This window comes from Phocoena sinus, chromosome 11 (assembly GCF_008692025.1).
Source record: "Phocoena sinus isolate mPhoSin1 chromosome 11, mPhoSin1.pri, whole genome shotgun sequence".
Taxonomy (NCBI): domain Eukaryota; kingdom Metazoa; phylum Chordata; class Mammalia; order Artiodactyla; family Phocoenidae; genus Phocoena; species Phocoena sinus.
The window spans coordinates 44791589-44818830 of NC_045773.1; the positions used below are offsets into that span (position 1 = coordinate 44791589).

The 27242-nt window shown below is 42.9% G+C and overlaps 1 protein-coding gene across 7 annotated transcripts in view; it reads right to left on the reverse strand.

Moving 5' to 3' along the window:
- ULK4 (unc-51 like kinase 4) overlaps positions 1-27242 on the reverse strand; it is a 530371-nt gene that overhangs the window by 245640 nt on the left and 257489 nt on the right. For all 7 annotated transcript variants that reach the window (XR_004352053.1, XR_004352054.1, XR_004352055.1 and 4 more), the window contains one exon: positions 380-485. Coding sequence is in view for 4 of the 7 variants with exons in the window: in XM_032647445.1 (XP_032503336.1) it covers positions 380-485 (106 nt within the window). In the remaining 3 variants the exon portion in view is untranslated. The remainder of the gene's footprint in view (positions 1-379; positions 486-27242) is intronic.

Here is a 27242-nt window from a genome sequence, read left to right on the forward strand (position 1 = left end):
TAAAGTGCAACGTAAAGCCACCCTCAACTCATCCAGTCTCATCTTCCAAGGTGCTTCTGACCATATATGCTTTCATTTTGATAGGCACAAATAAGTCTAAATACTCTGCTTACACTCTATTTCTTGGTTTCTCATCTGTAAGGAGTTTGTATTGATTTTGTGCCATGAAGGGCAATGAATTAACTCAGAGAATCTACCACAATCTAACGACACTTTCCATTTTTGCTGGTAATGTTATCATTATTTGTACACCTTTAAACATCTATTTTGATTGATCGACTTTAAATAGTACTTCTTGACTCTCTACTATGTAAAATGAGGAAACTTACAAATAGGCAAAATTCAACACAATCAAAGATGAAGTCTAAGAAGCATTTACCGTGTTCATAAAGGAGCTTCATATTCAGATCTTTGCAGGTGACCAGATTGTTGAGCAATGCAACCACACTTTGCATGGTGTTACCCAGAATGTTCGCCTGATGTTCCTGTAACAGATCACCATTCCATCAGAACAGTACAGAAATAGCATTACATCGTAATAAAGACAAATGATCAAACGACCTCCATCCCTGCATTCTTTTACAAGGTTGAATGATTATCTTTCTGCACTTGGGTGAAGCAGACCCCTCTGTGGCAAGGCCCCATCAGTGCGTTAGGTGAGCGGGAGGCAGTACGAATCGCTCAGCGCCAGCACTGCTGCGTGCGGTCCCCTGCCCACGCACTGAGGGACAACCACATAGCCCTCCGTGCTTTCAAAGGGCACCAAAGGAGTCAGAGAGATCAGAGATCAAGTATGTGGAACTTAGGAAACCACATGAAAGTGATTTTGAGATCACAGAAGAAAAACTTCTGAAAGAAATATTGCTGCAGTTTGGAGAGTAAACTGCTGTTCTCCTTCTTTAGTCTTACACATTGCTGGTTACGTCGGATATGACTTACTGCATCACTGCTTCAGTGTAATAAACTACACTTGGGACCTGAAAAAGTGAATTTTGCTTTCCCTAACGCTTTGCATCATACAGCAGGGAGTAACTTTGGCCTTCATTTCTCATTGTAAAGACACAAAAGACAACTTCTTTGTAACTTTTAAGGGACCTTAAAAATAACTTGGGGCTTCCCTGGTGGCGCAGTGGTTGAGAATCCACCTGCCAATGCAGGGGACATGGGTTCGAGCCCTGGTCCGGGAAGATCCCACACGCTGCGGAGCAACTAAGTCCGTGCACCACAACTACTGAGCCTGCGCTCTAGAGCCCGTGAGCCACAACTACTGAACCCGCATCCCGCAACTACTGAAGCCCCCATGCTTACAGCCCGTGCTCCACAAGAGAAGCCACAGAAATGAGAAGCCCGTGCACCTCAATGAAGAGTAGCCCCCACTCGCTGCAACTAGAGAAAGCCCATGCACAGCAACGAAGACCCAACGCAGCCAAAAATAAATAAAATAAAATTTAAAAAATAACTTAAGAGTATAGAAAGAATGGAGGCACTCTCTTCTCAGGACTGTGCCAATGCAAGCACTTGCTGGAAGTGAGTGCTTCTAGGCGGTTAGCTTGTCCCACACTAGCCCTGGCCCCGCCCCTTGGTCACTCTGTTAATAACGAGTCCTATCCTAAAGGGTTATGGGTGTATCAATTTAGTAGACTCCATCCAGACCCTTTCCTATTCATTTTCTCCCTTTCTCTCTCACACACACTCACACACAGAATACATGGTTTGCTCTGTTATCTAAACATAAGTTATATCATATTTATTAAGTCACTCAACAAATAACTAATGAAGATCTATTATGTACCTGTTCTAGGCACAGTTCTAGGCACCTGAGAGAACAAAACAAGGTTCCCTGTCCTCATGCAAAGAGACAACAAACAACAGGCACAGGGACTTCCCTAGTGGTCAAGTGGTTAAGACTCTGTGTTCCCAAAGCAGTGGGCCCAGGTTCGATCTCTGGTCAGGGAACTAGATCCCGTGTGCCCCAGCTAGAGATTCTGCATGCCACAAATAAGACCCGGAGCAGCCAAATAAATAAATACTAAAAAAAAAAAAAAAAAAAAGCAGGCACAGTAAGTAAGCAAACTGGACTACGTGTTAGAAGATAACAAGTGCTATGGTAGAAAAAGAAAAGAGCAGAGCAGGAAAGGAGGGTTGGGAGTTCAGCAGTGAGGCTGTCCATCATTTTACATGGTGTTGTCAGGGTGGGACTCATTGAGAAGGTGTCATCTGAGTGGAAAATTTATTTTACTTTTTAAATGCTGAAGGATCTTAGAATTCTTTGAACTTAGTTTTAATAAAATTTTCTTTTGAAATAATTTTAGATTTACAGAAGAGTTGCAAAGACAGTGTAGGGAGTTTCCATATACACTTCACCCAGATGTTCCCTATGTTAACAGCATACCCAACCAAGGTACACTGATCAAAACTCAGAAATGGGACTTCCCTGGTGGTCCAGTGGTAAAGAATCTGCCTTCCATATTTCACAGACCGAGAACAAAAAATTTCACAATTTGTATGGAAACACAAAAGACCCCGAATAGCCAAAGCAATCTTGAGAAAGAAAAACGGAGCTGGAGGAATCAGGCTCCCGGACTTCAGACTATACAACAGAGTTATGGTAATCAAGACAGTATGGTACTGGCACAAAAAGAGACATATAGATCAATGGAACAGGATAGAAAGCCCAGAGATAAACCCATGCACATATGGTCACCTCACCTTTGATAAAGGAGGCAAGAATATAAAATGGAGAAAAGACAGCCTCTTCAATAAGTGGTGCTGGGAAAATTGAACAGCTACATGTAAAAGAATGAAATTAGGGCTTCGCTGGTGGCTCAGTGGTTGAGAGTCCGCCTGCCCATGCAGGGGACACGGATTCGTGCCCCAGTCCGGGAAGATCCCACATGCCGCGGAGTGGCTGGGCCCGTGAGCCATGGCCGCTGAGCCTGCGCGTCCAGAGCCTGTGCTCCGCAATGGGAGAGGCCACAGCAGTGACAGGCCCGCGTACCGCAAAAAAAAAAAAAAAAAAAAAAAAGAATGAAATTAGAACACTCCCTAACACCATACACAAAAATAAAGTCAAAACGGATTAAAGACCTAAATGTAAGGCCAAACACTATCAAACTCTTAGAGGAAAACATAGGCAGAACACTCTATGACATAAATCACAGCAAGATCCTTTTTGACCCACCTCCCAGAGAAATGGAAATAAAAACAAAAATAAACAAATGGGACCTAATGAAACGTAAAACCTTTTGCACAGCAAAGGAAACCATAAACAAGACAAAAAGACAAGCCTCAGAATGATAGAAAATATTTGCAAATGAAGCAACTGACAAAGGATTAATCTCCAAAATTTACAAGCAGCTCATGCAGCTCAATATCAAAAAAAACAAACAACCCAATCCAAAAATGGGCAGAAGACCTAAACAGACATTTCTCCAAATTTGAACATATACAGATTGCCAACAAACACATGAAAGAATGCTCAACATCATTAAGCATTAGAGAAATGCAAATCAAAACTACAATGAGATATCACCTCACACCGGTCAGAATGGCCATCACCAAAAAATCTACAAACAAAAAAAAAAAAAAAAAAAAATCTACAAACAGCAAATGCTGGAGAGGTGTGGAGAAAAGGGAACCCTCATACACTGTTGGTGGGAATGTAAATGGATACAGCCACTATGGAGAACAGTATGGAGGTTCCTTAAAAAACTACAAATAGAACTACCATTTGAGCCAGCAATCCCACTACTGGGTATATACCCTGAGAAAGCGATAATTCAAAAAGAGTCATGTACCACAACGTTCACTGCAGCTCTATTTACAATAGCCAGAACATGGAAGCAACCTAAGTGCCCATCAACAGATGAATGGATAAAGAAGATGTGGCACATGTATACAATGGAATATTACGCAGCCATAAAAAGAAACAAAATTGAGTTATTTGTAGCGAGGTGGATGGACCTAGAGTCTGTCATACAAAGCGAAGTAAGTCAGAAAAAGAAAAACAAATACTGTATGCTAACACATATATATGGAATCTTAAAAAAAAAAAAGGTCATGAAGAACCTAGGGGCGAGACGGGAATAAACATGCAGACCTACTAGAGAATGGACTTGAGGACACGGGGAAGGGGAAGGGTAAGCTGAGACAAAGTGAGAGAGTGGCATGGACGTATATACACTACCAAATGTGAAATAGATAGCTAGTGGGAAGTAGTCGCATAGCACAGGGAAATCAGCTTGGTGCTTTGTGACCAGCTAGAAGGGTGGGAGGGACGGAGACGCAAGAGGGAAGAGATATGGGGATATAAGTGTATGTATAACTGATTCACTTTGTTATAAAGCAGAAACTAACACACCATTGTAAAGCAATTATACTCCAATAAAAACGTTAAAAAAAAAAAAAAAAAAGAATCCGCCTTCCAATGCAGGGGACACAGGTTCAATCCCTGGTCAGGGAACTAAGATCCCACATGCCGCGGGGCAACTAAGCCCATGATCCACAACTGCTGAGCTCACGCGCCTCAAGTAGAGACCCTGCGTGCTGGAAAACTACCGAGCCTGCACGCTCTGGAACCTGCATGCCGCAACTAGGGAGAGAAAACCCGTATGCCACAATTAGAGAGAAGCCCGCGCACCACAACAAAAGAGCCCGCATGCCTCAACGAAGATCCCATGTGCTGCAACTAAGACTTGACGCAGCCAAAAATAAATAAAATAAATCTTTAAAATAAGAAGCAAAACTAGGGACTTAACACTGATACAAAACTAACAGTGGAACTACAGACTTTATTCAAATTTCACATGTTCCACTAACATCCTTTTCTGTTCTGGGATCCAATCCAGGATCCCATATTGCATTTAGAATTAACTCATTTTTGCAATACATATTTACTAAGTGCCCACTGTTCTAGGCACTTGGCTTATGTCAGTGAATAGAAGAGACCAAAAAAAATTTTTTTTCACTAATTTTTTTTAAGAAACAGCCCTGCCCTTGCGGTTGCCCTGTGGAGTTTACCTTGAAGCAGAGGGGGAAGACAACATAGTAAATAATTCCATGGTATGTTAAAGATGATACACACTACAGGAGAAAACAGAACAGGGTAAAGTGGTTTGGGAGTGCCGCGGGGGAAGGCTGTAGTTTTAAACAAGGCACGTAAGGCATACCTCCTTCGGAAGGCAGCGCCTGAGCCGGTTTGGATTTACTCTTTATGCTGCCAGGTTCTGTTAGCTAGTTTGTTTTAGGGTAGTTGAATCAATGTTCTTCAATGTTACTGGCCTATGAGTGACATCCTCATCTGATTTTAGCATCAGTTTCACGCTAGCCTTGTCCATCCATTTTATTCCACAAATACTTATTGTACATCTATTTTGGGTGATGTGGTAGAACTCACTAATAAAAGCAACTGGGCTCAATGTATTTTTACCGGTAGATCTTTAAATATTTTTTTGAAAAACATCTTATACTCAGGAATGTACACACTGACCCAATTTTATTTCCATTTTCCAAGAAAATCACCTATAATGTCCAAGTTTCCAAACGTATTGTAATAGAATCGTACACAGCAGTCACCTGTCTTCACCTGTCTTCTCTGAACCGACTGACATCACCTTTTACCTGTCTCCTCCCGCTTTCTTATTGGTCTGACTCACCAAAGCCTTGCCTATTTTATTGGCCTTTTCAAGGAACCAGCTTTCCGTTTTACTCAAGAATCTACATTTGTGACTTCGAGTTAGTCATTACAAATGTACACGATTTCCCACTTCCCCCTCCTACATATGCAGGAGGATGGCACTTCCCTGCCCCCTCATAATTCGAGATGCCCATAACTGGACTTACTTTGGCCAATAGACTCAACTGGGCAGACGCTTTAAGGGTCAGAGAAGGCTTCGCCGTCCTGTCTTTCCTCTGCCCTTAAGACCAGTGATGGTCTAGACGGTAAAGGCTCCACTAGCCCAGGTCTCAGAGTGAGGACGTGCAGCAGAGACACCGGGACTCCCCTGATGAACACATGGCTTCCAAAGCGCACCAAAATACCAACACGGCATCAGGCTCTGAAACTGCAGTTAACAGACATGTACATCCCACCAACAGGAGCCACTTGATTTCATGAGTCTTACCATCTATATCTTTAATACAAGCCAAAAAGGTCTGCTTTCCAAATACCACTGGCTGAAAATTTATATTCTTTAGAAACACAGGCTTAAGAGTGGATGTTAATGTTTGATGCTATTAGGCTGTGAGTTTCTCTGTTTTACCTTTACAGATAGATACACACAAGGTCATTGAACGTATAAGTGAGGGAAAGACATCAGACGAGCCTAAACAGAAGACTTACTAGCTGCGGGGCTGGCAGCCGGGCCCGGGGGACAGCCGAGCCCGTCCAGCGCCACGTCTGCCATTCCCCGACATGCTGACAGTGCCTTGCATTGTGGTCACCGTAAAATAACTCTCATTGGCATCCAAGCTTAATAAAAACACCTTCATTCTGCTCAAAAAGGGCAATGGATAGATACGGAGAAGCCAAACTGAACAGCCTCAACCATATAAAATTCACTGACACCAGCTTAAGAATATTAATGTGGAAGCAACGGGCTGCCACCAATTTCATCTAAGTATTCGTACAGTTGGTTGGAAGGAAAGGGTGATTAATAAGCACGAAGATGACGTGACATGTTACTCATGACAAAGTAACTAACGATACATAGGAAACCTGTTCTCGTGAAGAATAAAGACACTGACAAATCTCTTCTTTTGGTCCCATTTGGTAAAATAACACATACCACTCCTGGTTCAAAGGCCAGTCTGTCGGCAAATATAGGTCAGTTTTACTGGAGATAAATCCATTGTTCCTTCCATATACATGTTTTTAGGATTAAATGCACCTTTTCTGCGCTCTTGGCAGTATTTCTGGCTCATTGCAAAGCCAATACTTTGGTTTTTCCTTGTGCTCACAGAGCGACAGCCACCTGTTGATGTAGGCATTTCCCTTAAGTACAAAAGCCAAGTTTCCAAACCTCCGTTATCCCCGAACACTAAGAACCCATGACCGTACCCCAGCCAACCAGGTCCTGAGACTCCTGGCCTGGGGTTTCCAGAATCACTGCAGAAGGAAGGGCTCTGCCAGCCCCACTACTCAATCCGCAGAGGGGCATAAAGGTACACTCTATCAAAAGCCCCCACTAACCTTATCACTGGAAACACTCAGGGCACCATAGTTGATGCAGAGAATAGAGACCAATAATCCCACAACCAGACTGGGAGGCATGATTCCTTTTCTATTCCAGCCATTATTCAGAGCACTGTTGTGCTTTAGTTTCTTTGTTGTTGATTTTCAGACCATTCATAGACTGAACTTTGTTCTAAATAAAGTAGGGGCATTATTAAAATTATATTATAAAATTGTACTTACTTCCTCTTCTTTCTTGTAGGTATAAATGTTTCCTACCTAGTATGAGGGAGGGAGACCGTGGAACAGAGTCACTGTTCCTGCTCAAGATGACAACATGGTTCTCTAGGGGGAACCTAGACAGTTATTGCTGTGGCCTAGATCATAACTGCCCCCAGAAAGAATGCTAAAGACAGGCGAAGAATAGTTGAGAAGGTATACATGTGAATTAAGCATACTTCTATTATTTTCTATCAAACTGAGTTATTTCATTTCTCTTAGCAACTTTATTAAGATTTGTTCTTGCTGTTCACAACCATATTCATAGCCCACAGGGCATAAATTATGCTTTGAAAAACATCATATTTACTTTCAAAGTCAGAGTAGAGAATTATACGAAGGGAGAAACCACCAGGGTAAACATGTGGGACGAGGGTTCTTCCTGGGCCCCCGGAAGACTGATGTAAAGAGGAAAGGGAACCACAAGCTTGATTCAAAGACATTGGGTCAGAGCTGGAGGGGAGGGAAGGGAAGATGCTGATTAAAGGCTGTGTCTTCATTAGATGTTCCTCTAAGACAACCCCTCTCCCTAAAAAGTCTACCTGAGCCCCAGGGTGAAAGGACTGTAACAGAAGCCTAGGTAAAATCCTGGTGTCTTTTTTTTTTTTTTTTTTTAAATCCCCATGGCTCACTAATAAAGAAAGGGGTCCACACCACTGGCACCCCAACACATGGAAGAAAAGTGGTGTGAGGAGAGAAGGAAGCTTTTAATGACCTGCAACAGGGTCTCTGGCACAGGGTCTGGGGCCCAGGCACCAGCACCTTCTGTGCTGATTGAGGAAGAGCAGCCACGTGGGCCCCAGCCAGGACAAGGCAGCACTGACAATATACTGATAAGGTACTATGTGCCATGGCCTCTACCCCAAGCATTCTATCTCGTTTAATCCTCACCAAAACCCTGAAGTCATTACAGTTCTCCCCTCTTCACAGATAAGGACATTGAGGTTAGCGAGATGAAGTGTCACTTGCCAAGGATCACCCAGCTCCTCGACTGTGAAGCTGGGATCCAGTCTGTAGGATGGCAGGGGTCCCTAATCACCAAGCGACGTTGCCTGCTGACCACATTAATGGAGCAGGAGAGCGGAGGGTGGGGTGTCAGGGTCACCAGTCAGCACACCCCAGGTTAGCCAACATCACCTGAGGACCCACGGACTTAAAAGAATCCAGAGGCAGGGGTGGAAAGCGGCACAGACATATTGATTTGGGGGCACTACTGTAATGTTGCCCTCCGTCTTCGGCTACAATGTGACCAGCCCTGTGTCACCACCACTGGGAACTCCTGGCTTCACAAGAGCCCTTAATACAGATCATTTGCTGTAAGACATGCAACCCGGGAAGCAAGATGTGGGTATTAGGCAACTAAGGAAAGGGAAGAATGGGCATACTACCCCCAAGGATGAAATTACATACTGGCCCCACAGTCACCAGCCACAGGATTGAGACGCTCAGTGTCAGTGTAGGCTTGATGGGTGAGAAAGAAAGCTGAGCTCACAGGAGAAGCCATCACTGCTATCCTACAAAGACACCCAAGGCGATCCTACTGCACTTTAAGATTATGACAAAAATCTTTAACTCCTTCATCCATAGCCCAATAAGCAAGGCTGACCTAATTTGTGTGCCCAACGCCACAGTGTACGGACATTTAACAAACAGGGCACTTGAGAGTTCTAATAAAACATAGCATTTGCCAGTAGAGATAATTAGAATGGAAGCCACAAAATTCTAGTGTTTGGCAACATAGATGAAACAACTTCATTAAAATGTACAGCTTCAGCAAATGAAAGGCAGGAGAGCACTGGACCCTGAAGAATCAGCCTTCTCGAAACTAATTGCTTCAGTGCTTGAAGAGGACAGCTCTGCAACACCAAGGGCACAGCAAGGAAACACCGCTAAAAAACGATCAGCCTTCCCAAAGTGCTTTCACTGTAGACGGAGCGTTATACTTGATGCTAATATCTGACGATGGAAACGGCACTAGAAGACTCCAGATGTCCAGATGAAAAAGTGGGGCTGGGGTCTGAACAGTCCAGGTAGGAGATACCTTTAACGATCAAAAATAACAGTGAACTGTGGCAACTCTCTTCCGCCCTTGGTGTGGGTCGGGATTCAAAAGACAACACGTTAGAAGACAAGAACCGATCCTACAAGGTCAGAGAGAGCACCGAGAGACCGAAAAGCAGAAGCACACACAAGTGATGCACAGGTGACATCCATGATCTCTTAGAAATAACACACAGCATATCCCATTCAACACACATTCACATCACCTTTCAGGGGGAAACACTTACGTTGTTCTGCAAGCTGCCCCTGTACTGCACATATACTTGCACTTGGTACAGATGTGCTGCCCCAGGACGTAGTGGGGTGTCCACCCACTCTCCTTTTCATACGTTCTCCTGCGTGCCCAGAATGCTAGAGATCTGGAGCCTGCAGAATCGAGCCTTCAGAGCACCCAAACCACATGAGTACATGCGTGCAGAAGAGGACACTTTCATGTTATTGATTTTTCATCAGGCTGTCCCACAGGCAGCTCAAACTCAGTGGAACCTAAACTGAACTCAGCTCCTTTCCCCTCACACTTTCTCCTTTTCCATTTTCCAATTCAATGAATGACCCTCCAATCTGCCCAGCTACCCAGTCATAAATCTTGGAATCACCCGGGACTACTGTCTCTATTCCCATCTCCCACATCCAAACAGCCACGACAGTCCCCTGGTTCTCCCCGAGCCCCTCCTGAATCTGTCGTCTGCTCTCCAACCCCACGGCCACTGCCCTCTTTGGCCGGGGCCACCACCGTCTCCTAAAGGTATCTCTACCTCCGGCCTCACCGTTCTGACTGCTAACCAGCTTCCTCTTTCTAAAGTGGCAGAGATTAGGCTCCACTCTCAGGGCTGACATAGGGGGCCGCGAGCCTGGGGAGTGAGTGTGTCAGAGTCTACAGTAGATCCAGGGTGGAGGGAGGCCACTGTTTCCCACAGTCCAGTTTGTGTCCAAAGTCCCAGTGGGATTCCAAGGCCTGAAAAGGGGAGAAGCCACAAGAACCAGGAGATGACACAGCAAGGGCACTGGAGCTCCAAGGCTTTCAATCCCAGAGGAGCATTGCATTATGAGTTCGAAATAGTCTCAAGACTTATCGAGACAAATACTGACCCCTGGGGGTGAGAAACAGGGAAGGAAACAAACTGGATTAAACGGCAAGGGCAGAGTGATTTAAAATGAATTCGCTCATAAATATATATATGGGATTTCCTGGGAAGAAAGGCCAGAATGTAGGGGTCCAAAGTGGGACTGTTTGGGGTATGAGGAAATTGGTGCTGGGGTAACCGCTACTGGGCCTTTGCTCTACCAGCTGTGAAGCAGTTAACCAGCTCCTCTGCCCTGTGGTCGGGGTTTTGTGGGGCTGAGCAGGCTCTGAGGAGACTCCAAGGGCCTGGAAATGTTCTTCTCCAATCTGTAGCCAAAAACATAAGATAAGATGCTCTCACCCTAAGGGCCTAGAGGTATAAAATTAAGTCCTTTCTTTTATTTAGATGTCCCTCCATCCTCCTGGTTAAACACACAAGAGAAAAGAGTTTCAAATTGTTTTTAAATTTGACTGACAAACATGGTAGAGCCCCCCTGGCAGCAAACACAAGTTATTATCAGCAATACATTCCAGCTGGCACAGAAGGGAGTCTGGCTCGGCTGGTACCATCTGTCAATCAGTGTGCCAGCTCGGCTCTAGAATCCCAGTCCTGTGCAACACCCACGGCAGTGCACTGTGGATGCCCTTCCGGCAGGTTAATTGTGTCACTTGGCTTCCCCAGCCGTGCCCTTTCACATTATTTAGGCTTCTAGCAGGAAGCTTCCGTCCTCTGGGCTCCCAGCAGGGCCCTAGGCCTCAAGGCAGGCGCAGTAGGCCCGAGCCAACACTATTCAGGAGGGAGAACCCTGGCCGTGGAGCCGAAGGGAAGCTGCCAGGACCAGTGTCCCCAGGGATGGATCGTACCCCTTTCATGTGTCTGCCTGGAGTGTTGAAAGACAGGCCACTCTGGCCCACAACACGCTCTCTGAGCTAAATACAGGCCTGAAATAGCAGGGACAGATGAGAAAGAGAAAATACAAGTGTGCATCCCAGACACAAAACCCCTCCTGCCTTCTCAGCATCCCTGCCAACGTGCAAAGTAAGAACAACAACAAAAGTAACAAAACTGGGTCATTTGTAGAGATGTGGATGGACCTAGAGACAGTCATACAGAGTGAAGTATGTCAGAAAGAGAGAAACAAATATTGTATATTATTATATATATTGTATATTATATTATTATATAATATATTATTATATATATTATTTGTATATAATATACAAATATTGTATATTATCTGTGGAATCTAGAAAAATGGTACAGATGAACCAGTTTGCAAGGCAGAAATAGAGACACAGATGTAGAGAACAAACGTATGGACACCAAGGAGGAGGGGGGGATCAATCAGGAGACTGGGATTAACATATATATATACTAATATGTATAAAATAACCAATGAGATCCTGCTGTATAGCACAGGGAACTCTACTTCACTGTACAGTAGCAACTAACACAACACTGTAAAACAGCTATACACGAATTAACAAAAAAAAAAAAAGAAAAGGAAAAGAACAACAATAAAAAAAAACACATTAAAGGCTTGGCAAACTCATATTCCTTCTTAAAAATTCAGGCCAGGGGCTTCCCTGGTGGCGCAGTGGTTGAGAGTCCGCCTGCCGATGCAGGGGACGCGGGTTCGTGCCCCGGTCCGGGAAGATCCCGCGTGCCGCGGAGCGGCTGGGTCCGTGAGCCAGTGCCGCTGAGCCTGTGCGTCTGGAGCCTGTGCTCCGCAGCGGGAGAGGCCACAACAGTGAGAGGCCCGCGTACCGCAAAAAAAAAAAAAAAAAAAAAATTCAGGCCAGATGTTGTGTGCTGAAGCTGGGGTGCGGACAGGCACGAAGGCTGCCCTTCTCACGTTGGACGGCGTTTCCATCACCTTCCCGTGCTTGCCTTCGTCACAGCACCTACCACATCCCTTAACTGTTGTTCATCGATTCCTCGGCCAGTGCCGAGCCCCTTGAGGGAAAAATCAGGACTTTTAGCCGGGTCTCCAGAGCCTAGGTGCAGTGCCCAGTATGCAGTGGCCTCTGGTTAAATAAGGAAACGCTCGATGTCGCTTACACAAACACATCTCGGGAAGGGATATACAGCTTGTGGGATGCTCCTCCGAGAAATGAACCTGTCAGCAACTAGAAACTGCCTTCAATGAAGCAATCAGTAAATATTTATGGAGCGCCTAAAGTTTGCTATTCAAGGGTGCGAAAAAAAACTACAGAAGGATAAAGAAAAGACCTTTCTCAAAACGTTTTCAATCAGTATCTATTTACGTCTGAATAATGTTTGCAGTAAGTGATACGTTCAGATATTTTCACTTAAAATGAAACACATAAAATCTCTCACCTGCTACATATTTGTCAAGTACTCATGAAGCACTTGAATCAGCATGGAAAATGTACACTCTAAAATTCTGAAAGACGTTGACAGTTTTAATGGGACCCTCCGTTAAAGATAACTGCTCACAAATATAAAGAAGTGTCCTATTCTAAAGAAAGAAAATATTACAGAAGGCAAAAATGAATGAAAAGATCAATACACAGAATTAGCACAAGACAGCTTTCAATTACAGCTGTCGTGACTGTGGGAGCTGGCAGTTTTTGCAGTGGGAATTCCCCAGGTGTTGGTACTCATGGTTCCTGTCCCAAAGCAGAACCAGTAAAACCTGCAGGAAAAAGATATTACCGGGAAACGACTGGAAGTTTACTTAAACCTAGGGTTGCAAGGCACATAAAGAAATGGTGCAGTAAGTGAAAAAAAAGTGGGCTGAAAAAAACATAAGAGCTCCTTGGCCTGCCCCAAAACAGCTGGCAAGCCGGGAGCAAAGCAAGAATCACACTACCAGACTTTGGAAGAACTGGAGAGGACTTTCTATGCCAATCATTTGATTTTAAAAATAAAGAAATCAAAGCCCTGAGAAGGGAACATAAGGAATAGGGCCAGGACTTCAACTCAGAAGTGCATCTTCCTTTTCCATTACCTCACCTTGCCCTCACAATTCTAAAATTCACATCAGGGAATGGATAAAGAACACGTGGTACATATACACAATGAAATACTACTCAGCCATAAAAAAGAATGAATAATGCCATCTGCAGCAACATGGATGCAACTAGAGATGATCATACTAAGTGAAGTAAGTCAGAAGGAGAAAGACAAATAGCATATGATGTCACTTATATGCAGAACCTCATATATGACACAAATGAACCTATCTACGAAACAAAGAGAATCACAGATATAGAGGCAGACTTGTGGTTGCCAAGGTGGAGTAGGGGGGTGGGGGAGGGATGGATTGGGAGTTTGGGATTAGCAGGAGCAAACTATTATATACAGAATGGATAAACTAGGTCCTACTGTAAAGCACAGGGAACTATATTCAATATCCTGCGATAAACCATAATGGAAGAGAATATGGAAAAGAATGTATATACATGTATAACTGAATCACTTTGCTGTACAGCAGAAATTAACAAAACACTGTAAATCAGCTATACGTCAATAAAAAAATAAATAACGATCATATCGAGGTATGCAGAGTCAAGGAGGTAACTTTAAAGATGGATACAAATTTTGTGCACACTGGAGGAGTGCTTTAAGTACTGCTCCCCAGGGCTGCAGACTCATTTGTCCTTAGCATCTTCTTTGATAGGTCAGCTCTTATCCCTGAACAGGTAGGTGAGATACCGTTGGGGAAGTGGGAAAACCTCAACGTAATGCCTACTGACCCCCATGCCTGGGAAGCACATACTTTCTGGAGCTGACAGGATTTTCTCGACCAGTTTTTGTTGCAGAGGGTTATCTCTAAAGAGGTGACAGGAGAGCCTAGCCATCTCATAGAAATGTTAAACAAGGAGCACCTTTTCCCAATAAATGATTCTGAGCAGGTAACAAATCAGACATCAGGGGAACTGCAAACACATATATGTGATGTTTAAAAATCAGCGGCATCTAAGGCAGCCCAGATCTCTGTCACTCTCCCTAAAATTTGCTGCACTTGGTATTTTATGCATGATCACACTTTTGTCCTCAATCTCCATAATGGAGGGCAGTTTTCCTCTTCTTAGACTCTACTTAGATAATAACAGTTATATTTGTTGGAACGTTCGATAAGCTCATTTTTGGCCACACGACGATAAAAACTATAACATCTTGGAAAACAAACTGGCTGCAATGTGATAAAATCATCTCAGGAATTTTTCATTTCCTAGATGATATTTTGTGTTCTTACTAGCATTTAAAAAATTAAATGGAATTGGAAGATTCCCTAGATATAAGCATAAACTGGTCAATGTTAATGTGGTTCATGCTGGACAACCACAGGGGGGATCAAGGTGTATTTTGCTGGGAAAAGGTTTGAGAAAAAGGATCAATAAACCTGCAGGGCATGGGCTGGGCAAACGAGAAGAGTCAGGAGACTGACCAACTTGACCATGGGAGAAAGTGACCATATACTTGCCATGTCCATTTCTGAAGTTGAAAAGGGAAATGACAGTTTAAATTAATTTCTTATGCCAAACCAGGCAGTATGCCTAAGAGCCTTGAGACATCAGTTGACCCTCCCCTTTAATATCTATTCTGGGACAAACACCCTTGGCAGCCTTGGCTATAGATTAGGCATCAAAGACTCATCTACGGAGTGCCCATTTGGTCGCGGCACTGTTTCTGCACGAAACCAACAGTCCCACCAGTTCATGAAAAGTCCCTTGGGCTCAGGAATGAGCAAGTGAGGAGGAGGGAAAAGGGAAAGCTATGGTGTTTTCATATTTTTAACTCCTGTATTTCAATAAATGAACTTCAGCTTGAAGAGCTTAGATGTCAAGTTGGCATCATTCAATTTTCCTCATGCAGGTCTGAGAGAAAACCAGAAATCAGAACGAGTGCTAAGAATAAAGGGAGGGAGGAAGGATAGAAGGGAGACAGACTACGGCGGGAGAAAGGCTGGGAAGGAAGAAAAGCGGGTCAGAAGGATTTTCCCCGAGAGGCAAAGTCAGCCCCCTAGGGCTGAGCTCAGGGAATCACCCCGCGTCTGCAGGTGCTAAATCAAGCGGTCTCCGCATCCAGGGCAGCTGTTCACCTCCATCTGGAACGAAAAGTGAGGCACAGACCTAGCACACATCCAGCCACTGGGTGCCTCCAAAGACATGCTGACCAGTGTTTCCGAGGGAGGTGCACAGAGACAGAGCTCTTGCTCCTGCACGGCACCACTGTCTACCGTCAGCCCCCAGGGGACCCCTGCCATTCTCGACAGACAGGGAGCAGAAAAGCAAGAGGAAGTGCTTTTAAGTCTGGGCACTTCCAGCTGTTTCTGGAGTCGTGGCGCCCTCCTTTTGGGCTGCTTTCTTGCTACCACACTCTCACCTGTGAGTAGAGTGATGGTGTCACAGCCCCTCCTGCGTGTGATTTTTTTTTTTTTACTTTACATTTATTTATTCTTTGGCTGCCTTGGGTCTTCCTTGCTGCGCGCGGGCTTTCTCTAGTTGCAGTGAGTGGGGGCCTGCATGTGAATTTTGATGAGCTGCAAATGACTAGATGCCTGGTCCCCTCGGGCTGACTGGCTGGCCGGGAATCCTTCCTCCTGTTGGGGTGCATGATAATGAATGGTGACGGCTGTCATGAGCTTGTGTTGGTGTGGGGTGAACAGAGAAGGGGTGTTGATCCGTAGGCGATGCCCCTGAGCTTCACAGGCATAAACAGCCCACTCCCGGAGGACTGGACTTTATCATTCGCCAGTCTTATTGGCTAAACTTAGAATCTCATCTCTCAGGGCACAAGTAGCAGGTTAAGCAAACCAATCAACCAACCGAAACCTGTTGAGGGAGCAGAAGGAATAATTCACGTAGCTCCAGTTCTGAAACGTTGCACGTCTCTATGCTCTGAAGTTCAACAAAACGTGTGCGTTCTGCTCCCACCAGGGATCTGCACTCCACCAGAGAGAGAGGCCGAGAGCAATGACTCTAGGCCACATCGTCCAACTCATTGTCACCAGATCCAACAAGGGCAGAGAAAGAGGCAAAACCTCAGGCAGCTGGAAACACGTTGTCTAAAGCCATACAGATGACAGGGAGACTCTCCCCTACAGCAACTCAGAGGGGCAGAGCGCCCAGATGCATCATTTTGCATCAGCTGTCTTATCCAGGTGCAGGGCTGCGAGCTCCACTGGAAGCAAGCAGCAGGGGTCTTTTATGGCTGCAGAAATGGATGCCCAGAGAGAAACGATCTACTTGGAGACTCAAGCTAAGGTCCTTTTCTTCCCTAACATCCTTTGATGCTATACCCGACGCTGTGTCTTTCCCAAATGAATCTCTGAATGAGAGGTTAAACAATGTCAAATTATATAACAATTTCTAAGCTTTGTGACTATAGTTAAACGAAACTGTTCTGCACAGTCTCAAATATTTATCTGTGGGTTGTGGCAAAGATCACTTAAATGTAAGTTTTAGCACTAGATTGGCATCCCCCCATCTACCCCTCCACAGAATGCTCACTGATCAAACCCAAGAACAATATAAAGTTGTGATATAATGTGAGGAAAAAAGTCCTCAGAATCCTGCCTTTCTTCAGCCCCCCAGAAGAACCCCAAGTAGCAGAATCCAGCTGAGTTACCATCAATGTCAACTTCACCACATAAATTTTGGAAGGGAGGGAGAAAGAGAGTATGTTTATGAATTACTGTCTGCTGAATCACAGGGTTTTATAACACAGAAAACAAAACTGACTTGGACAGAATAAATGGATGGTAGCTAAGACCCCACACTAAAAGAGAAAAAAGGTCTTAGTGTGAAACTTCATAAATTTAAAAGCATACGAACACATACTCTTGCACAGACAGACACAAAACTCTTTACAAAGTGCTACATGAACAATTCGTTAATTATTCATCATTTTGAGTAGGCTGCCCAACTGATACCCTGCTGTATTACAGAAAATAGAGTATATAATTTTGAAGAAGGTAAAACATGAAAAATCTCCTCGGCACACAAATGAGTGTCACTCCTTCAACAATCTGTACTGAAGACCAGCATATGCCAGGCCTGCCCTAGATCCTGATGAAGCGCCCCAAACCTGCCCCGAGATACCTGCCATTGGGGAGCTTCCCATCCAGTGGGTGGGCAGGGCAGACAGTCAGAACAGGCTAAGGGGCAGCACGGCGTGCCATCAAGGCAGGCCCTACTCTAAGTATCCCAGGGAATGAGACCTTGGAGAACTGAGATGATGAAAGAAGATTTTAAGAAAGAGACGGGAACGGACCTGGGAAGGAACCTGGGGAGGTCTAGAACCTGAGGAAGAGCAGAGACCCTGCAACTTAGGAACATGCAGCTGAGAGACAGAAGACGTTACAAGGGCACACTGAGGCCGGTCACTCTCAACACTTGGCTAAGACTTTTGGAACCCACTAAATCCTGGTTTATAGTAAATGCCCAGGATATTAATTTCTTGGGGATTCAGCGGAGTTGAAAGCAAACTAGACATCCACTGTCACTATGACTCACGGATCTGAGGTACATCATCTCCGCACAGAGTGGGCAGGAGTGGCACCATGTCACCCTCGTGGTCAACTCCACAGGGGTCACTCCCTGCCAACCTCGCTCAGCTCACCTCTGAGCAGCCTGCATCACCTGGCCTCCACACCTCCCTTCCTGCTTTCACTTGGCCCTGCGGGCCTCTGGGCACTGACTTCAGACTGAGCCTGAATTCACTAGGCTCTACCTCTCTGGCTGGAAAGGCCAGTTCTCACTCCTTAGATACAGCAAACAGAGGGGGCAAAAACTTCTGGAGGTTTTTAAGGCATACGGATTCTTAACTATCCTTCTACCATGAGTAGAAGGCTAACACTATTAGTGATTCTGTTATTATCTACAAATATGATATAGCTGTGGATATCCTTGAAGGCAAAGGGCTAACCAGAAGGATTCTTAGGAATTCTCAGAGCCTCTGCACTTTAGGCACAGTCATCAGTAAGTCTTAAGTTTTCTTTTCAACTATAAAACCAAACTTCTTTTGTATGAAAGCTCTCAGATAATGATACATGTGGCTTTCAAGAGATGAGGTCAGAAGGCTTTCGTGGTTGCGCAGTGGTTAAGAATCCGCCTGTCAATGCGGGGGACACGGATTCGAGCCCTGGTCCGGGAAGATCCCACATGTCGCAGAACAACTAAGCCCGTGTGCTGCAACTACTGAGCCTGCGCCCTAGAGCCCACGAGCCACAAGTACTGAAGCCCGCATGCTCCAGGGTCCGCGTGCTGCACCTACTGAGCCCGCATACTGCAACTACTTAAGCCCACACACCTAGAGCCTGTGCTCCACAACAAGAAAAGCCACCGCAATGAGAAGCCCGCACACCACAACCAAGAGGAGCCCACGCTCGCTGCAACTACAGAAAGCCCAGACGCAGCAACGAAGACCCAATGCGGCCAAAAAAAACCAAAAACCAAAACATAACCACACATGGTGATTATGCCTAAAAAAATTTTTTAAAAAAAGAGAGAGATGAGGTTAGACGGAGGATATACGATACTCTGGATGTGAGATGCTGATATCAAATAGCAAAAATGAAAGAACGGCATATTACTGGCTCTTTTTGTTTTTTAATGGAACTCATGGGCTTCTGTGTGCTCCCCAGAAATGCCTCAGAGTTGTGCTGTGGCTGGAAGCCTAAATGAGGTTTCAGAAAAGATAATGGAGCTTTAATGATGGAAACAGTAAGAAAATTAAATCTAATCATGTTCCATTAAGCATACTCCTAGCTCCCACTTTTACTAAATTATTTTATTATGATTTTACCTCTGTCTATTGAAACAACCTTTTATAGCAATGTGATTTGCAAGCATAAACAAGTCTCATTTAATAAACCCAGTGGGATTAATAAGATGAGACGGATCATCTAAAATTTTACTCATTCTGCAATGAGGAAGTAACCATTCAGAGAGATGAATACTTTGTTTTATATTTATTTCAGAGGAAAACATTACACTCTAATTAGAATCCTATTCAACAGTAACATATTACCTGCTAGAGAGCCTATCTCCAACCAGGCAGCTCCTTCTAGACCAGGCTTGAAAGGGAGTCACAGTCATCCCCACCTCAGCCGCTGGTGGGTTCCACACTACCAGCCACCTCACCTCCTCAGGACTTAGCCCCCATGCTTGTTCTCCTCCTACGACTCTTTGATGGACTGGTACCATGTTCCGAGTGTTTTGTTACTACAGACTGGAACTGCTGGACTGTTTGCTTCCAGCAAGACGCTCCTGCATAGCCATCTAGATGTGAATCCTTGAGTACATGAGTTGTGAACAATCACACAATCTGTCAAGGGGCAGGCAAACGACTGTCAACAATCATGCGATCTCTCATGGAATGCCACAGAGGAAGATGGGAAAGGATGTTCATTCTGGTCTCTGCAGAGAACCGGAAGCACCTGGTAGGTAGGTGGGGTTTTAGATATTCTTTCCAAAGCATGTTTACTTGCAAAACGTGTCACGATGATAAAGCTATGAAGCTTAACTAGAATCACCATTCGCTAATGAAATGAGTCTCTGGGCCAAATCCTAAGGGAGGCTATTAAGAAATAAAGGACTTAGTAGAAAAACTCACATTTAGAAAGAATGGTACCAATGGGAAAAGAGGTTGGGAGGGTGTTATATGATGAACAGACATAAATCCGTACCAACTTTCCATTCTAACTTTGTATTAAGGTCTGAAGAGAAAGAAAAAAAAATTATTATTAAGGATACACTTACGAAACAACTTTAACTAGAAATCATAAAATGTAATAAGTTCATAATGGTTACTAATATGTAAACGCCCAATAACACAGCAGCAACTCTCAGAAGTCAGAAGAAGTGAAGAGAAATACATGAAACCATACTAATAATCGGGTACTATATACCACCTCCTTCCATCTAAGATAGCTTATTAGTATGGCTACGCATGATAACTGCTCCACAGGCCATATCTTAGAGATATGTGTCAAATTCTGACATATGTACACAGAGTGTACACAAGCATACACAGAGAATTCATGAAAATTCACCAGAGCAGACACAAAGAAAACATCAATAAATTTCCCCCCAAATAAAAATTCTTCAGTGCAATTATCCAATACTATTAAGTAATTAAAAAACCAAACAAGATTTTCTGAAATGCTATTTTAAAACTCTTGAGGGAAATACAGATCTAAATTGCAAAGTTCTATGAAAATAAGGATAATGAAAACAACGCATTAGTATCTACGGAATACTGCTAAAGTTATCAGAGGAAAACATACAGCATTAGATACTGCAACAATAAAAATATAGAAATACCCACTCAGTTTTTTAGAAGCTAAGGAAAAAATGAAGTTACCAAAAGAAAGCAAAAGGAAATTCAAAAAGATAAAAGCAAAGTATAATGAATTAGGACACTTCTGCCTCTAGTAGGATACAATGGGTCACACAGGCCAATAATACCACCTTACTACTAGAAAACTCCAGAAAAATTACAAAATCATATTTGTAGAGATAACAGGGGGCTCAAAAGCACCAAGAAGTAACTGAACTAAAATCCAGAAAGTAGAGAACTTTTCCAGGGTGAACTGACACTTCCAAACATTTCCCCCACTAGGGAGGGGGGCATCTGCTGGTTCTAGATGCTGGCTGAAAGTTAAGCTTAGTACCTAGAGAGGGCCTCCACTGAAGGCATGAGAAACTAGCAATGGTGTGAAAGGTTGTATGGGGCTGGAATGACAAATAGGAAACTTCAGGGGCCTCAAGTGCAAAAGTAGTATCCCCGGAAGACATTTTATGGATTCTGAAGCTGCACAAGGCTAGTAAGCCGAACAGAAAGTCTGTAAAGGCTGAGTAAAATCTCCCACAGTCAGTGGTACAGGCATAACTCAGATATATTGCAAGTTCAGTTTCATCACAAACACACAAATATCATAATGAAGTGGGTCACACAAACTTTTTGGTTTCCCAGGGCACGTGCAAGTCATTTACACTCTACTATAGTCTACTGTGCGAAAGCGTCATGTCTAAAGAAACAACGTACATACCTTAATTTAAAAAGAATTTATTGCTAAAAGATGCTAACCACTACCTGAACCCTCAGCAAGTCACAATCTTTTTGCTGGTGGAGGGCCTGGCCTTGATGCTGATGGCTGCTGCCTGGTCATTTTTGTGGCTGCTGAAGGTTGGGATGGCTGCGACAACTCCTTAAACTAAGACGACAATGAACTCTGCCACATCCGTGGACTCGTCCCTTTGTGAACAATTCCTTTGTAGCTTGCAATTCTGTTTGAGTGCATTTTGCCCCCAGAACATCTTTCAAAATTGCAGTCAATCCTCTCAAACTCTGCCACTGCTTTATCAACTAAGTGTACGTGCTATTCGAAATCCTTTGTATCATTTCAACGATCTTCACAGCATCTTCAGCAGTAGATTCCATCTCAAGAAACCACTTCCTCTGCTCATCCACAAGAAGTAACTCCTCATCCATGAAAGCTTTATCACAGCGTTGCAGCAATTCCGTCACATCTTCAGGCTCCACTTCTAATTCTAGTTCTCTTGCTACGTCCACTACATGTGCACTTGCTTCTCCCACTCAAGTCTTGAACCCCTCAAAGTAATCCATGAAGGTGGGAACCAACTTCTGCGAAACTCCTGTTCATATTGAGAGTCTGACTTCTTCCTATGAATCATGAATGACGTTAATGGGATCTAGAATAGTAAATATTTCCCAGAAGGTTTTCAATTGACTTTGCCCAGATCCGTCAGAGGTACCACGATCTATGGCAACTACAGCGTTATGAAATGTCTTTCATAAAGAGTAAGACTTAAAAGTTGAAATGACTTCTTGATTCATGGGCTGCAGAATGAATGTTCTGTTAGCAGGCATGAAAACAACATTAATCTGGTTGTACATCTCCATCAGAGCTCTTGGATAACTAGATGCATTGTCAATGAGCAGTACTATTTTTTTTTCAATGCTTTTGGGTATATATACATCTTTAACATCTTTATTGGAGTATAATTGCTTTACAATGCTGCTGTATAGTTTCTGCTGTATAACAAACTAAATCAGCTATATGTATGCATCTATCCCCATATGCCCTCCCTCTTGCACCTCCTTCCCACCCTCCCTCCCTATCCCATCCCTCTAGGTGGTCACAAAACACCCAGCTGATCTCCCTGTGCTATACAGCTGCTTCCCACTAGCTATCTATTTTACATTTGGTAGTGTATATATATCAATGATACTTTTTCACTTCATCCCAGCTTAACCTTCCCTGTCCCAGTGCCCTCAAGTCCATTCTCTACGTCTGTGTCTTTATTCCTGTCCTGCCCCTAGGTTCATCAGAACTTTTTTTTTTTTTAGATTCCATATATATGTGTTAGCATACGGTATTTTTCTCTTTCTGACTTACTTCACTATATGACGGATGCTAGGTCCATCTACCTCACTACAAATAACTCAATTTCATTACTTTTTATGGCTGAGTAATATTCCATTGTGTATATATATCACATCTTCTTTATCCATTCATCTGTCGATGGACACTTAGCTTGCTTCCATGTCCTGGCTATTGTAAATAGTGCTGCAATTAACATTGTGGTACATGCCTCTTTTTGAATTATGGTTTTCTCAGGGTACATGCCCAGTAGTGGGATTGCTAGGTCATATGGTAGTTCTATTTTTAGTTTTTTAAGGAACCTCCATACTGTCTCCCAGAGTGGCTGTTATCAATTTACATTCGCACCAGTAGTGCAAGAGGGTTCCCTTTTCTCCACACCTGTTCCACCATTTATTGTTTGTAGATTTTTTGATGATGGCCATTCTGACCCCTGTGAGGTGATACCTCATTGTAGTTTTGATTTGCGTTTCTCTAATGACTAGTGATGTTGAGCATTCTTTCACGTGTTTGTTGGCAATCTGTATATCTTCTTTGGAGAAATGTCTGTTTAGGTCTTCTGCCCAATTCTGGATTGGGTTGTTTTTTTGATATTGAGCTGCATGAGCTGCTTGTATATTTTGGGGATTAATCCTTTGTCCGTTGCTTCGGTTGCAAATATTTTCTCCCATTCTGAGGGTTGTCTCTTCGTCTTGTTTATGGTTTCCTTTGCTGTGCAAAAACTTTGAAGTTTCATTAGGTCCCATTTGTTTCTTTTTATTTCCATTTCTCTAGGAGGTGGGTCAAAAAGGACTGTGCTGTGATTTATGTCATAGAGTGTTCTTCCTATGTTTTCCTCTAAGAGTTTTATAATGTCTGGCCTTACATTTAGATCTGTAATCAATTTTGAGTTTATATTTGTGTATGGTGTTAAGAAGTGTTCTAATTTCATTCTTCTACATGTAGCTGTCCAGTTTTCCCTGCACCACTTATTGAAGAGGATGTCTTTACTCCACTGTGTATCCTTGCCTCCTTTGTCATAGATTAGGTGACCACAGGTGCATGGGTTTATCTCTGGGCTTTCTATCCTGTTCCACTGAACTGTATTTCTGCTTTTGTGCCAGTACCATATTGTCTTGATTACTGTAGCTTTGTAGTATAGTCTGAAGTCAGGGAGTCTGATTCCTCCAGCTCCATTTTTCTTTCTCAAGATTGCTCTGGCTATTCGGGGTCTTTTGTGTTTCCATACCAATTGTAAAAAGTTTTTGTTTGAGTTCTGTGAAAAATGTCATTGGTAGCTTGACAGGGATTGCACTGAATCTGTACACTGCTTTGGGTAGTATAGTCATTTTCACAAGGTTGATTCTTCAAGTCCAAGAACATGGTATATCTCTCCATCTGTTTGTATATTAATTTCTTTCCTTAGTGTCTGATAGTTTTCTGCATACAAGTCTTTTTTCTCCTTAGGAAGGTTTATTCCTAGGTATTTACTATTTTGCGGTAGTAAATGGGATTGTTCCCTTAATTTCTCTCTCAGATTTTTCATTGTTAGCATATAAGAATGCAAGAGATTTCTGTGCATTAATTTTGTATCCTGCTACTTTAGCAAATTCAGTGACTACCTCTAGTAGTTTTCTGGTATCATCTTCAGGATTCTCTATGTGTAGTATCATGTCATCTGCAAACAGTGACAGCTTTACTTCTTCTTTTCCGATTTGGATTCATTTTATTTCGTTTTCTTCTCTGAGAGCCATGGCAAGGCCTTCCAAAACTATGTTGAATAATAGCAGTGAGATTGGGCAACCCTGTCTTGTTCCTGATCTTAGAGGAAATGGTTTCAGTTTTTCACCATTGAGAATGATGTTGGCTGTGTGTTTGTCATATATAGCCTTTATTATGTTGAGGTATGTTCCTTCTATGCTCACTTCCTGGAGATTTTTTATAATAAACGGGTGTTGAACATTGTCAAAAGCTTTTTCTGCATCTATTGAGATGATCCTATGGTTTTTATTCTTCAGTTTGTTAATATGGTGTATCACACTGATTGATTTGTGTATATTGAAGAATCCTTCCATTCCTGGGATAAAACCCACTTGATCATGGTGTATGATCCTTTTAATGTGTTGTTGGATTCTGTTTGCTAGTATTTTCTTGAGGATTTTGCATCTATGTTCATCAGTGATATCGGTCTTTAGTTTGTTTTGTGACATCTTTGGTTTTGGTTTCAGGGTGATGGTGGCATCACACAGTAAGTTTGGGAGTGTTCCTCCCTCTGCTATATTTTGGAAGAGTTTTAGAAGGATAGGTGTTAGCTCTCCTCTACATGTTTGATAGATTTCACCTGTGAAGCCATCTGGTCCTGGGCTTCTGTTTGTTGGAAGATTTTTAATTACAGTTTCAATTTCAGTGTTTGTAATTGGTCTGTTTATATTTTCTGTCTCTTCCTGGTTCAGTCTTGGAAGTTTGTACTTTTCTAAGAATTTGTCCATTTCCTCCAGGTTGTCCATTTTATTGGCAAATAGTTGCTTGTAGTAATCTCTCATGATCCTTTGTATTTCTGCAGTATCAACTGTTACCTCTCCTGTTTCATTTCTAATTCTGTTGATTTGCATCTTCTCCCTTTTTGCTTGATGAGTCTGGCTAATGGTTTATCAACTTTGTTTATCTTCTCAAAGAACCAGCTTTTAGAAATGAAATTGAGCTATTTGTAATGAGATGGATAAACCTAGAGTCTGTCATACAGAGTGAAGTAAGTCAGAAAGAAAAAGACAAATACCGTATGCTAACACATATATATGGAATTTAAGGAAAAAAAAATGTCATCAAGAACCTAGGGGTAAGACAGGAATAAAGACGCAGACCTACTGGAGAACGGACTTGAGGATATGGGGAGGGGGAAGGGTGAGTTTTGACAGGGCGAGAGAGAGTCATGGACATATACACACTAACAAACGTAGTAAGGTAGATAGCTAGGGGGAAGCAGCCGCAAGGCACAGGGATATTAGCTCCGTGCTTTGTGACAGCCTGGAGGGGTGGGATGGGGAGAGTGGGAGGGAGGGAGACCCAAGAGGGAAGACATATGGGAACATATGTATATGTATAGCTGATTCACTTTGTTATAAAGCAGAAACTAACACACCATTGTAAAGCAATTATACCCCAATAAAGATGTTTTAAAAAAAAAAAAAAAAAAAAAAAAAAGAACCAGCTTTTAGTTTTATTGATCTTTGCTATTGTTTCCTTCCTGTCTTTTTATTTCTGATCTGATCTTTATGATTTCTTTCCTTCTGCTAACTTTGGTGGGTTTTTTTTCTTCTTTCTCTAATTGCTTTAGGTGTAAATCTTTCTTGTTTCTTGACGTAGGATTGCATTGCTATAAACTTTCCTCTTAAAACTTGCTTTTGCCGCATCCCATAGGTTTTGGGTCATTGTGTTTTCATTGTCATTTGTTTCTAGGTATTTTTTGATTTCCTCTTTGATTTCTTCAGTGATCTCTTGGTTATTTAGTAGTGTATTTTTTAGCCTTCACGTGTTTGTATTTTTCACAGTTGTTTTCCTGTAATTGATATCTGGTCTCATAGGGCCGTGGTCGGAAAAGATACCTGATACGATTTCAATTTTCTTAAATTTACCGAGGCTTGCTTTGTGACCCAAGATATGATCTATCCTGGAGAATGTTCCATGAGCAGTTGAGAAGAAAGTGTATTCTGTTGTTTTGGGATGGGATATCCTATAAATATCACTTAAGTTTATTGGTCTAATGTGTCTTTTAAAGCTTGTGTTTCCTTATTTCTTTTCATTTTGGATAATCTGTCCGTTGGTGAAAGTGGGGTGCTAAAGTCTCCTCCTATATTATTGTGTTACCGTCGATTTCCCCTTTTACGGCTGTTAGCATTTGCCATATGTATTGAGGTGCTCCTATGTTGGGTGCATAAATATTTACAATTGTTATATCTTTTTCTTGGATTGATCCCTTGATCATTATGTAGTGTCCTTCTTTGTCTCTTGTAATAGTCTTTATTTTAAAGTCTATTTTGCCTGATATGAGTGTTGCTACTCCAGCTTTCTTTTGGTTTCCATTTGCATGGAATATCTTTTTCCATCCCCTCACTTTCAGCTTGTATGTGTCTCTAGGTCTGAAGTGGGTCTCTTGTAGACAGCACATACATGGGACTTGTTTTCGTATCCATTCAGCCAGTCTGTGTCTTTTGGTTGGAGCATTTAATCCATTTACATTTAAGGTAAATATCGATAGGTATGTTCCCATTACCATTTCGTAATTGTTATGGGTTTGTTATTGTAGGTC